This window comes from Eptatretus burgeri, chromosome 8, assembly GCF_056783735.1.
Source record: "Eptatretus burgeri isolate ZD-2024b chromosome 8, Ebu_testis_v1, whole genome shotgun sequence".
Taxonomy (NCBI): domain Eukaryota; kingdom Metazoa; phylum Chordata; class Myxini; order Myxiniformes; family Myxinidae; genus Eptatretus; species Eptatretus burgeri.
This window is the reverse complement of record NC_140968.1, coordinates 106,866,670-106,880,386: the sequence shown is the minus strand read 5'-3', so window position 1 is coordinate 106,880,386 and position 13,717 is coordinate 106,866,670. Positions and strand designations below refer to the sequence as shown.

The 13,717-nt window shown below is 44.1% G+C and overlaps 1 protein-coding gene across 5 annotated transcripts in view; it reads left to right on the top strand.

Moving 5' to 3' along the window:
- TPK1 (thiamin pyrophosphokinase 1) overlaps positions 1–13,717 on the top strand; it is a 57,652-nt gene that overhangs the window by 3,616 nt on the left and 40,319 nt on the right. For 3 of the 5 annotated variants that reach the window (XM_085893460.1, XM_085893459.1, XM_085893461.1), the window contains 2 exons: positions 10,641–10,693; positions 11,148–11,225. The exons of the other annotated variants lie outside the window; for them this stretch is intronic. In XM_085893460.1, the coding sequence (XP_085749586.1) occupies positions 10,657–10,693; positions 11,148–11,225 (115 nt within the window). In that variant the 5' untranslated portion in view covers positions 10,641–10,656. The remainder of the gene's footprint in view (positions 1–10,640; positions 10,694–11,147; positions 11,226–13,717) is intronic. 5 annotated transcript variants of the gene reach the window in all.

Below are 13,717 nucleotides of genomic sequence, written 5' to 3'. Positions count from 1 at the left end.
AACACAAAACTGGAATATGTTGGTTTGATAAGTGTTCACCCCTCCGCCCTCCTTTATCATATCAATTGTAAATTAGTTCAGGTGTAACCATCCACCCACCCATTGGGACCATACTCTGTGCAGAGTGTTGGTGATGCCTAAGCAGTCTCCTTGGCTATTGGTCACAATCCTGGACAGGTCGCCACTCCGACACAGGATACCAGCAAGCTGGCACTCATTTTGCCGACCTCGGAAGGATGATGGGCAGAGTCAACTCCACCTGGTATTAATTCAACAGCCGAGTGGGATGTGAACTCAGGATGTTGGGGTACCAAGCCCACCACCCTAACCATTAAGCCAACACCAGGCATCGGTGTAACCAATCACCTTCAAAATCACACACCAAGTTAATTGACATCCACCTGTTTTTAATTGTATTGGTTCTGATTATTTCATAATAATATCAGATGTTCCTGTGGGTTTCCTCTGCTGGGTAGTGCATTTCACAGCAAAGACTCAACCATGAGTGCCAAGGAGCTTTCAAAAGATCAGGCTTAAAAATTTCTGAAAAAATGTTTTCACTTTGTCATTATGGGGTATTTTGTGTCGATCGGTGAGAAACAATTTAAATTTAACCCATTTTCGATTCAGGCTGTAACAACAAAATGTGAAAAGTCAACGGATGTGAATGCTTTCTGAAGGCACTGTGTAGTTTTTCTGTCAATTTTTCATCATTTGGTGCAAAGAGCTTGAAATCATCCATGTATAGTAGATGTGTCACCTTTCCTATTTCCTTGGATGTTCTTTTATTGGTCGTTAGGGTGTATCCATGTCCTTACTTGTTGATTTGGTTACTCAGCAGGTCCAGAGCCAGAATAAAGAGACAGCCTCCCTGGAAGAGATTGTATATTTGCATGCATCTTATCATCCATGAATGTGGGACACGTAGTCAGTTGGCTCAGCGGAAAAAAAAATGATGCTACAAGAGTGACAAAAGTGCAATTTTTTTTTGAGTAGCTATGGGTATATAGAATAAAGCAATCCCATGCTTAAACTAGAGGGGGAGCACTCGGCAGAGTGCAAAACCTCCGCCGCCAATACTGCGAGGTCACTCGAGTGAACCTGATATCCTATTCATTCAATTTGACGTCAACAGTGCTCACAGAGTTATAGTTTGCAACTTTCCCTTTTACTTTTAACTTTTACATACGAGATTCTTTGAGACAGAAATTGATTTTACATGGGTATATCCACCTGAAGTTCCAAAATCAGCGGCAATTATAATTTTGGCATGTTTTTTTTTTTGTTGGAAATCACTTAAAACATGTAGAAATGCAAAAAAAAGAAATCGAAATTTTGTTGAAAAAAAGTTGCAAAAAATTTTTTTTCTCTAACAATTTTTTTTAGGGGGGAGGGGGGGTTGGAAATCACTTAAAACATGTAGAAATGCAAAAAAAAAATTCAAATATTTTTTTCATATTGGCCGCCACAGTGGCCATATTGGATTTGGGACCAAGTCCAAAATATAATGGCATGATCCTTGGACCAGACCTAACAACCCCACCAAGTTTTGTCGAAATCCGTCGAGGAGTTTTTCCGTAATACTGTTCACAAACAAACAAACAAACAGAAAGGGGTGAAAACAGTAACCTCCATCCATCTTCGATGGCGGAGGTTAAAAAACAATCAGTCCATATTAACAGCATAAAATCCAAAATGGCCACCATGGACTTGTCAAAATCTGTAAATCGTCATGTTTTTGGTACTAGATCTGATAGAAACGTTGACAACATGTCTTTTTATGTTTTCAGATATAAGGAATCCATTGAAATCATGATTTTTTGAAAAAAAAAAATTCAAGAAAAAACGATGGCGGCCATATTTGACCAAATATGGCTCAGTGCGGCCGTTGTTTCGATAGTTTTCTTTGTACAAGCTTGCACGTTATTATATATTGTGGGCAGATACAAGTTGCATCGAAATGTGATTTAATATTGTTTTTTCAGGAGCGAGGATCTCGAGAGAGTTTATATTTAAGTAGAAGGAAAAAAAGAAAGCTGTATGTTGAACCAGATGGCCACAAAAAAAGAAAGGAAATGAAATTGTTGGAGGCATTATGTTTTTGGGTTGTCCGTCCGTACGTACGTACGTACGATACGCTGCACAGATACGTACGTGCTAATTTGCACTGTTTTTCTCTGCAACCACAAATCCAATTGACACAAAATTTTCACCGTAGGTGTGACTATTCGTTATGACGTCATAATTGCAGATGTCGAACATTTCATCCGATCATTATGAACATTTTTGAGGGCTAAATTGTAATTGTGAAAAAAAAAATGATGACATCATCGGTCACGTGGTTTGACAGCCATATTGTTTTTTTAACATAAAAACCTTCAAAAATCTTCTTCTCTGAAACGGCTGAACAGATTGAGGCAAAACTGCACAGGTAGGATCACCAATCCATGAGGAACAAAAAGTTCTCCAACTGACGTCTTTGGCCACTATGATTTTTTTTTTTTTGAAGAATAAACGTTTAAAAAACTTCTTCTCCAGAACGGCTTAACGCAAATTCTCCATTTATATGTGTATCGTGTAGCGCCGCCTCCAGGTGGGGGAGGGTATCACAAGTCTCCACCATTTACAGTACAGTATTCCTGTCCCCACATTTTCCAGTGCATTTAGGTGTTTTGAATTATGAGCAGTCGTTATGTTTTTGTTTCGTGCCCCAAACCCGGGTTATTTCTTTTTCCTATACAGAGCTGTCACTTACCTCAACACCGCCCAAACAAAAGTATACATCACAAGAATGTGTTGCATTCTTGGAACAAGACCGCCCGTAGGGCGGGTACTCTGCTGGGATGTTTTAAATTTCAACTTGATCGGACGCATGGTCTGGCAGCCGGAATTATTTAATATTTTGAATCTGAGTTCAGGGATTTAAATTAAACTTGGTACAAGTATGTATAATGATGTAATAATGTGTGCGGAGGAATATCTGATGACGTTGTGTCATCGAAGACTGCTCTTGTAGTTGTTTTATGTTTTTTTTTTTTTCACAAGTGCAGCTGCACAGATCTGTACAAGTGAGTCCAAATTTTGCCCATTTAAAACGATCACAGCCATGTTCTGATTTGCATTCACCCATTATCAGTGCTGTTAGAGTTGGTTGCTGTAGCTGTGTCCAATAAGCTGACTCCATGTTGCTGTAAGGGTTCCTCATGACTGCTTGATCATAATTGTGATGTTTCACGTTGATTGATGAAACGGTTCAAGAGAAATAAATATTTTTTAAGATTTTCATTCAATCCCCTGAAGTTGCTGTAGCTGTGTCCAATAAGCTGTGGTGGGCTCTTGATAGAGGAGTCCAAAGTGAAGGGTCACTGGGCCAGTTACTTTGAGCGGCTGCACCACTCCGATATGCTTGGTGTTGGCTTAATGGTTAGGGTGGTGGGCTTGGGATCCTCGGATCTTGAGTTCAAATCCCACTCAGCTCTTGAATTAATACCTGGTGGAGTTGACTCTGCCTGTCATCCTTCTGAGGTCAGCAAAAATGGGTGCCAGCTTGCTGGTATTCTGTGTTGGAGTGGCGATCTGTCCAGGATTGTGCCCAACAGTCAAGGAGACTGCTTAGGCAGCACCAACACTCTGCACAGTGTGTGGTCCCAATGGATTGATGGATACTGGTCCCAGACGACATCTCCTCTGTCAGTAATATGCTGTAGTTCACATTCAAGTAAAGGTAAGAATCAATTCTCTGCATAATCTCTGAAAGTAGTGGCAGTGGCAGTAGGTTGAGTGTGCATTAATACTGTCCCATCAAAGATTTTGCAATCAAACATGTCGGGAATTTTATTCAGCCCACTTGTATCGAAGCATCTCATCAGATCTGATTTAGTGCCTGTCCGAAGTTAACTATGGTCAGATAAATTAGGGGGATATGTCTGATTCTCATGGGAGAAGAACATATCCAGATCACCACCTCTTTGCTGGTTAGCGATGTAGAGACGACTCAAAAGGTTTGCATCATTCTGGGCAGACGCAAGTTGCTTTGCTTTGGAGTTGATCTTGGGCTTGGGTGCCTTGAGCAATGGTAAGTTGTTTGGTTTAATCAAGTCATGGATTGACTTTGATCTGTCCTGCAGAACATCCTTCTGAAACCTCTGGTATTGGGATAAACCAAGATTCTCAAAATTGTGAACGGTGGAAACCACTAGTTGCTGAGCACATTCTCGTGTATGCAAGACAACAAGCTCTGAATAATCATCGAGGAATGGATTCTCATATCCGTTCATTGTTTGTAATGGCCAACGTTGTAATGTGGTTAACACAAGAAATGTCATGGCGGATGGTGAGACCCACGAGTTTGAATGACTGATATTCCTCAAGAGGATTGTTTGGAAAGTAGATTGAGGGTGGGGGATTTGGGGGTTTGCCAGACAGTCCTTTCGAAGAGAAACGGTGAGAGTGTGAGATTTGTCAGGTTTGAAAAACACATTCCAAGTGTTTTACCGGTTTGCGATTTTTATTTATTTATTAGTTTGTTTTTGGTCAAGGTCTGTCACAGCAAAGGGTGGACTCATCAGCAAACAGATAAAGAGGATTTTCCAGAATGTCAATGAGATTGTTGTTTCCTTCAATAAATTCCAGAATGTCAGAATGTCAATCATTGATGAAGATTAGGAATAGGACTGGGCCTAGAACACTGCCTTGGGGCACTGCAGCCTTGGCAGGGAGAGGAGATGAAAGGATTCCGTTGAGAGCCACACGTTGTTACGAGAGTGGAGGAAGTCAGTAATCCATGTGTGGAGTTGGCCTTGGATGGCACAGGCAGAGAGTTTGGAGAGTAATGCAGGATGCCAGACTGTATCAAAAGCACAAGTTGAAAGAACCTTCTCCACCTTCTCAGGTGTAAGACTTATGGAGTCCCGGAGAAGTTTGGTACGACAGGGAAGGTTGGGTACAGAGTGAGAGTTTGGGGACGCACAATTTGGAAGCAAATACAGAAATTGAAGCATTCGGCCTTCTCATGAGCGGAGTTTGCTGTGGTGTTATTTGAAGAGTGGGAAGGGATGGAAGAGGAGCATACTCCAGAGATAGACTTAAGGAAAGTGCCACCAGGTTTTAGAGGAAGGAGACAAGTTTGAAACTTCATTCTTGAGGTTGGACAGATGTTGGTTTCTGGCTCGACTGAGAGTGGACACACACTTGTTGTGGATTTTTTGGAATGCACCGAGATTGCCATCGGTCGGACTTGCCTTCCAGGAAGAGAATGTAAGTTATTTCAGAGCAACTGCCTCACCACAGGATTTGGTGTATCATGGGTGGGAAGAAGGGTTTGGTAATTGAAGATGACATGGAATGAATCTGTGAGAGAGAGAGAGAGAGAGAGATAGAGATAGAGATATTCTTTGGAAGAATTCCCAGGCTGAGTTAACATCGTGGGCAGTCAATATAGGAGACCAGTCCTGAAGAGAGATGACTGCAATATGCTTGAGTGAAATGCCAGACTTGCTGGTGTTGAGGCAGCTCTCTGAGAATAGTTGGAGATGTTGACTTTCACATGTATATGATCAGATGAACCAATTGGAGCAGAGGAAGGACAGGAGACATTTGCAGGGAAGTTGGTCATCACCAAGTCCAGAAGGGAGGATTTTCCATTGGGAGAAATCTGGGTTGGAATGTTCACGGATTGAGTCAGTCCCATGGAGTCACAGAACTCATTTGCTGCAGTGCCATGCCTGGTGAGAGAGAGGTACCAACACCCAGCCAAGTTGTATGGTGACAATTGAAATGGCCACATACGAGGAAGAGAGTGTTGGAATGAGTAATTAAAAGTTGGTCAATGTTGTCTGAGAGAGAGAGATACAGATGGAGTCATCACCGTTTGGAGGACGATACAACACACAAACAAAAGGTGGGAGCGGAGAGGAAGTCACAGCCAGAGTACTCTTGGGGGGTTGGGAGGTGTAAGAACAGTACAATGTGTATGAGAAATAAAGTTCTTGATGTACTTTGTGACTCTGCTACTCGGACAGTTTTCAGGTCGATCAAACCTGAGGAGATGATAGCCAGTGAGAGACACTGAGTAATCAGGGACGTCCTGTGGGAGGTAGGATGATGTTAAACAAATGATGCCCGAGCTATCATTAATGGCCTGGATTGAGAGATCTGGCAAGTTGGAGTGGAGGCCTCGGATGTTTGAGGCTTACACACTGATGGACAGGGGAGGAGAAGTTGGGAGGGTTGGGATGTGGGGCAAGCCAAGAAGGTGCAGGGCGTTGGGGGCAGGATAAGGGGCAAGCTGAGAGGTGAATGCCGAGAAAGGGGAGCTAGACGAGATTGAAGCTGGTGGGGGCAGCACGATGGGGAAGCCGGGAGAGTGCAGGGTAAGTTGGAATACGAGAGGGGAGGCATTGAAGGGTGGGTTTGGAGGAAAGCTTTGAGGGGTTGGGGTGAGTGGAAAGCTTGTAGAGGGGGAGCTTGGAGAAGGTGGGGTGAGGAGGAAACTTGAAGTTGGTGGATGAAGGGGGACATGAAGTGGAGGGATGCTGAAGATGGGGACATGTAGGAGGGGTGGGGTTGGAAAGATGTGAGCTTGTAAAATATGTGGGGGAGGGAACTGACACAGAGGGGTTTCACACTAAAAATAATGTGAGGCTGATTTGTTTGTAGAATGCAGACGACCTCTACAAACTATACTTCTTAAGATACCCATATTTAAAATTCTGAGATGAAGATCATGGGATGGGTGGAATGAGTTGTTGTTGTTGAAGGCATGGAGAAAGGTCTTGCGGTAGGAATGGGTGGATGGGTGACAGATCAGTCATTTCAGTGAGATGTTTGCAAAATTTACAAAAATTATTTGAGTGTGGGATCGGATTCGCGGATGGTGAATTGCCCAAACAACTTGACGCTGAAAACTATTATCTGGTAGCACAGTCCAGCAACACTGTTGAGATTTCTCTGACAGAATTGTGGCCTTAGACTCTCGACTCATCCCCACTTACAATTGCACATCCATGTCCACTTTGGAGGACCTCCAGCACAGGTGAGAAGAAAAGGAGTTTGATCCTAGTGAGTAAAGTAATGATTGTGAAGAAGCGGTTACCATACAGAAGGAAAGCAGGTTAAAGTCCATCTATGATGATGCAGCAAGCCTGATTATAGATGGAATTTGCTGTCAGTAAGGGGTAGAGCATGTTGTTAGAGATGCATGGACATCAAGGTGAGTTTTTTTTTTATTTTTTTATTTTTTGTATACCTTGGTCGAGGCTCGTATGAGAGCTAACACACAACTCACAGCAAGGAGGCATGAGACAAGAGGGGCGGGAGTGGAAGGGACAAAACAGTGGGGAACAGACACATTAGGTGAACTGTGGAAGGGAGAGGGATGGGGATGGGACGGGGAACATGGCGAAGAGAAGATGGACCTTTCAGGAAGGAAAGCAGGAGAAATGAAGGAAGTGGGCTTGGGTGGATTATCGGGGGTAGAAAAGATCGAGGATTTGGATGGGGGAAGATAAGAGGTGGTGGTGAACAGCTGTTTTGAAAGCCTGGAGGGAAGAATGGGAAAGAATAGAGTGAGGAAGTTTATTCAAAAGGTGGGGAAAAAGAGGAATGAAAGAGTGAAGATGAGCAGTGATTCGTGATTTTGGTAGTTTAACCAGAAGGGGGTTGTTGGCGGACCTTGAGCGCCCTGTGGAAATGTGGTGGGGACAAATCGCAGAGAGAGCAGGGGGGGCAAGGCTGGAGAGGAGTCGGTAGAAGACAGAAAGACCACCGACCAACCTGCGGTGATTGAGTGAGAGGCCCAAAGACTCAGCTTCATTGCGGGAGATGCCGATGATCTTAAATGCCCTGGTTTCGACAGCGTGAAGCTGAGAAAGGTGGGAGGCAGGAGCACCAGCCCAGAGGGGAGAGCAGTACTCCATCAGGCTACGGACAAAAGCTTTGTAAGTGGTCAGGAGCTCAAGAGGGCCGAGGAAGGACTTAGCACGACGGAGGATTCCCAGTCGGCGACTGGCTTTTGAGGCGAGGTTGGAAATGTGACTTTCCCAGGAAAGGTCATGGCAGATAGTGAGACCTAGAAGCTTGAAAGAAAAGACTTCTTCCAGAAGATTGTTGAGAAAGTGGATGGGGGGGTTTTGTAAACGGTCCTTTCGAAGAGACATAGTGAGAGTGTGAGATTTGTCTGGATTGAAAGACATGTTCCATGTGTTGGACCAGTTTGTGATTTTATCCAGATCTGCAGTGAGTGAAGAAGCTGCTGCTTGCCGGTCTGAGGGATGACAGATGGTACGGCAGAGGGTGGAGTCGTCGGCAAAGAGAAATAGAGGATTTTCCAGAGAGTCCGAGAGATCATTGATGAAAACCAGAAAAAGAACAGGGCCCAGAACGCTACCTTGAGGAACTCCAGCCTGCACAGGAAGAGGGGATGAAAGAACTCCATTTAGGGCCACACGTTGACTGCGACAGGAGAGGAAGTCTGCGAGCCATGAGTGGAGATGGCCTTGAATACCATGGGAAGAGAGTTTGGTGAGTAGGGTAGGGTGCCAGACTGTGTCAAAAGCACGTGATATGTCCAGGGATACGGCTCGGATTTCCTGTCTGGCATTGAGGACTTCCATCTATTGTTGGGAGAGCAGAAGCAGCATATCCGGGGTAGAGTGACCTGGTCTGAAACCAAATTGATGATTGGAAATCAAGCCATTGGAGAAGAGGAAGGATTTCATATCTGAGGCGATGATGGATTCCATCACCTTGCTGATGATTGGGAGAAGGCTGATTGGTCTGTAGTTATAGGGATCTGTTTTTGCACCTTTTTATGCAGGGCAGTGATGTTTGCAGATTTCCAAGCAGATGGCAGATGACCTTGGGCAAATGAGAGGGTGAATAGAACAGAGAGAGGGTGAGCAAGAGCAGAAGAGCAGGCTTTGAGGACACGTGGGCTGATGCCGTCTGGACCGGTTGCAGAATCTGACTCGAGGTTTGAAAGCAAGCTCTCCACCTTGTCAGGAGAAAAGGATACAGAGTCCAGGGATAGTTGGGTGTGACTGGGTAAAAGAGATAGTGATGGGTTTGGGACACAAGATTTAGCTGCAAACACCGAGTTTAGACATTCAGCTTTTTCACGTGTGGAATCAGCAGTGCGGCCATTTGAGGTAAGGGAGGGGATGGAGGGGGAACATACACCAGAAACAGATTTGATTAAATGCCACCAGGATTTTGAGGAGGGAGAGAGGTTTGAGAGTTCAGACTTGAGATGAGAAAGATGTTGTTTTCTGGCTCTCCTGAGGGTAGATACACACTTGTTCCGAGCTTTGTGGAAAGAACTGAGATTGCCCTCAGTTGGGTTTGCTTTCCATGAGGCAAAGGCAAGTTGTTTCAGGACAACTGCCTCGCCACAAGCTTCAGTAAACCAAGGGCGGGAGGAAGGGTAAGACAACTGAACACGAGAGGGGATAAATCTGTGCATGAGGGAGAGCAAGTTTCTTTGAAAGAATTCCCAGGATGAGTTGATGTTTGAGAAAGTAGTGATAGGAGACCAGTCTGTAAGTTTGATGGCTGCTCGGAGACCCTGCCAGTCGGCTTGAGTGAAATGCCAGACTCGACGGCGGTGAGGTGGTTCTCTGATAACAGCCAGAGAGATGTCCACTTTGACAAGGACACATTAGAGTAGAGTTGCATGGCAAAGGCGGAGGGTATGGCAAAGCACAAGATGGGAATACAGAAGATGCTTGTTTTGTTCAAGAAAACCCAACCTGACACTTAATTGACAAACCCAACAACCCTTTTCAGGGTCAACATGACGACGACTGAGACACGTCCCCATCGTGGTGTCGGTATGCGTTTGTCTATTGAGCATCGTGAGCTCTCACAATAACAATGTAAGCCAAAAACTTCTCCTCTGCTTCCGAACGTCGATGTTAATGAGGATAGAAAATAAAGATTGGCACAATCGATGAAAACCTTCAATGAAAATTCCATGTAAATTAATTTTTTTTTTTGAAAGAAAATGACAATGGCCACCACAGAACCGGTATGGAAAAGCCACCTGTCTACAAAGGGCACTTCTCCGTATCGTGCGCCCATGTCCCGCGCGCGTCGCGGTGCCATCCTGGAAATGAGATTGGTGTCATCATCAAGACCTCATGAATTTCACCCAAACCCACAAGGATGTTTTTTTCTTTCTTTCTTTCTGCTGCTCACTTGTAATGAGGTTACTCGTGCTAGGTTCTGCTCAAGACGTCCACGTCCAATGAACCTGAAAAGGCAGTTTGTCATGAGATGCTCAAGATGCAGAGCTGTCCTCGTATTATAAATGTGAAATAGTTAATGAACGTTTTTGTGAACGAAGACCTTATGATCCACCGTTTGACATTTAAACGTGTGCTCAGAAGCTGCGGTTTAATGGATTGTCTCGTGTTGCACGATTGTAAACATGACCTTTTAAATTGTGATGGGGTCTATTTTAAACGAGTTAATTTACACTCGCATCTCCAGTTGGAAAATTAATCCTTAATTTGGTATTTGTTCTACAATTGAACGTTTGTGATATCCTGAATGAATGTAAGGTGGTTCCACCTTTTATTAAATCTTCATTTGAACTTTGAAAACAACAAAAACACAAACTGATGAAATTATTTTATCTCCAGGGATTCTTACTGAGCCATGGATATCGAACCCCTGAATTGCCTCCTTCCACAAGGTAGGCCACTCGTCCAGCACACGTCCTCGGATGTGCTACATCACTTCTACTTGGAATTCCTTTTAAACCGTCAACATGTAACCCCTTGGGATCGTTTTTCTGGGTAGCCTCCCTTACGAACACACGAGCCATTTGGTCCTCAGGTGGACAGATAAAGGCATTTAATTTCATTTTTTTTTTTAAATGAAGCTAATTGACTTGGTCCCAGGCCGTGGAGAGAGGAAACTCGTATTGATTTATCTTTGTTGAATGTTGGGACCTTTTCATTTGCATTTTGCGTTCATCATGTAAAATAGAATTATATGATAGATCGGCCCTGAGATGAGCTTGAATTGAAATTTGAATCACATCTTGGTGGAGTGGGATCGGCGTTGATATCGGTGACACACTTGCAGAGGAATACGTGGAACGTGACATTTCTATTATCAATTATTTTGCTTTATTCTCTTTGCAGGGAAGGACAAAGTAGCCCTGATGATCCTAAACCAGCCGCTCTCTAGTATGGAGTGTATAAAGATTTTATGGCAGAAAGGTAAGTGATGAGATCAGAACAACCTACTTGGATAAGGAGGTGTTCTCAACAAGACGTTCGTGTGATGGTGATGGCCACTCCATTCGTCCCACTTTTGTTTCATCAAAGTCCGAGTGTTGCGGTCATTTGTTTTCGTTTGCCTGTTTTGGTTGTGGGACGACTAAAGTGTTCATTTACCCGAGCTCTTACCATAAAATCTGAATTTCACGCATCGCCTTTGAGCAAACGGTGAATGATGAGCATGCGCTTCTGTTTGAGACGACGAAGTGAGCGAATGAGTCAGGTGGAACGATGACATGAAATGGGATTTCATGCCTTCTCCCAGATTTCTTGCCTTCTCCCAGATTTCTTGCCTTCTCCCAGATTTCTTGCCTTCTCCCAGATTTCTTGCCTTCTCCCAGACCACGTAGCTCACACGCTCTTTGGACTCGGTGCGAATGAGACTATTGCTTTTGTCGTGGACTCTGCTCGATCCATCGAGTTCCAGAAGCCTTTGCGTTTGCTGTTACTTGAATTGAAAAATTATTCTTTAATGAACCATTCTGAGTGTATTTTACACACAGATAAGGCGTGCACAAGATAAAGGGAGAAGGCAATGATTGAAGAGGCTGCAAATAAGATTAAAATGTATTTGATATAAATTATTTCTCATTTTATCTGCTCACTTAATGGAGTACTGTGTGGAATATACATTGGGTAAGTCCACCGGGTTAATGGGATATGCCAACGAGTTCAAATCCCGTTCACAAGGCCCGTCCCTGCGGCCTCAAGTATTTCTCTCCTTGTAGTCGTACCTCCTTGGACTTGTGAAGCCGAGCTGCCTTTAAAAAAAAAAAAAAATTTAAATGTGGAAACCATTGATTGCGACTCAAAGTCCGCTTGAAGTTTTCACTGCGGAAGCAGCTTTGAGAAGCGCAGTGCATCACATCACGTGACGTGCTTCCACCGAGTCGTTTGTTATCACGTGACGATACATTATGACTCTAACTCGTACAGGATATATCATTGGTCACATTGTCTCAGCTAACTTGATTGCGTAGAACCACACTGGAGAGGGGTTAATGGTCAAGTGAGAAAAATGTTTTTTGAATTGTTAGCTTAGAGTTCTTCCTTCGTACTATTTTGGACGTCTGTGGCCGTGGGGATAACGGAGTTGGGTAATTCAATTTTGCGTGGACCCATTTTATCCCAAATTATTGGTGTAGCCCATAGGGGAAGGCACCCCTTTCCCCCCTCTCCCTCCCCCCAGCAAGCCACGTGAGGTGGTGCCGCCTCATCACCTGTGTCACCGGATGTGCGTTGGACTTTCCTCCTGGGAGACAGGTTAGTTTAATGAGATTAGTGGCCCCAAGATGGATAGATTAGTTCAGAATGGTTTAGAGGGGCAGGATCTAGCTTGGTATTAGAGGGATTAGCAGGGCGCTAGAGATAGAGCGGGGTATGGCTGAAGCCGGCTGCCATACCTGCTGCCACTGCATGTTCCTGCCGCCACCAATGACATTTGCTAACGCCTGGTACCATCTGCCGGCTCGCGACATCTGCCGGCTACTAATGTGTATTCGTGATTGGGTAGGGTTAGCGAAGCGACACATTAGAGTAGGGTTGAACACTGTTTTTGAATGTTTGCATGCGGGTTTTCAGATTAGGGTGGGGAGTAGTTTTGTACGATAAGTGGGGTCATGCCCAACATTGCTCTCCCTTCTTCCTTCACTCAGGAGAGTCTGAAGGAGGAAGGTACGAGTAGTGTTGTAGATATGACTCCTCGTGGGTTAAGCATATTTAATATAATGTAGTTATTTCCTTCAAGTGAATGACTAGAATAAGTGTAAAATAATTAATTGTGATATTAGATACGCGTTGCTTATGTAATAGTTAGACGACGTCTCCCTTTCCCAGTGTCTTGTTTCTAAAATTATCAACCCGTTTGACCCTATTACCTCTGCCATGGAAGGTGGACGGAGGTTATGTTTTCACCCCTGTTTGTTTGTCTGTTTGTGATCAGGATATCTCAAAAAAGAATCATTCATTCTTCACCATTGAGAGATCGGGCCAAAAATGATATTTAGCACAATATCTGAAAAAGTTATGTATGGACTCGGATGAAACTTGCCGGACAGGTTGGTCCGGATCTGCATCCGAGAATTTTTTTAAGTGATTCTTCACCATTGAGAGATAGGGCCAAAAAAGACATATAACACGATGTATTGATATTTCCAAACGTTGTGGACAAAACTTAGTGGATCAGTTCACTAAGTGACAAGAACAAGCCAACTCGATCTCGATTACGGTCCAGATGCAGATCCGTCCTATCAGTTGGGTACAAAATGTAAACTGTTCAGCCTGGCGGAGGTATGTGCTCCACCGAGTGCCTTTCTCGTTTGTTGTGTGGTGCTTCTTGTACATTCCCTTCCCCCTCACCATTATCGCTTCTTTATTAAATCCACTTGGTGTCAGGTGAATTCAAGTTGGCGTGGTTCCCCTGAGGTGATGAA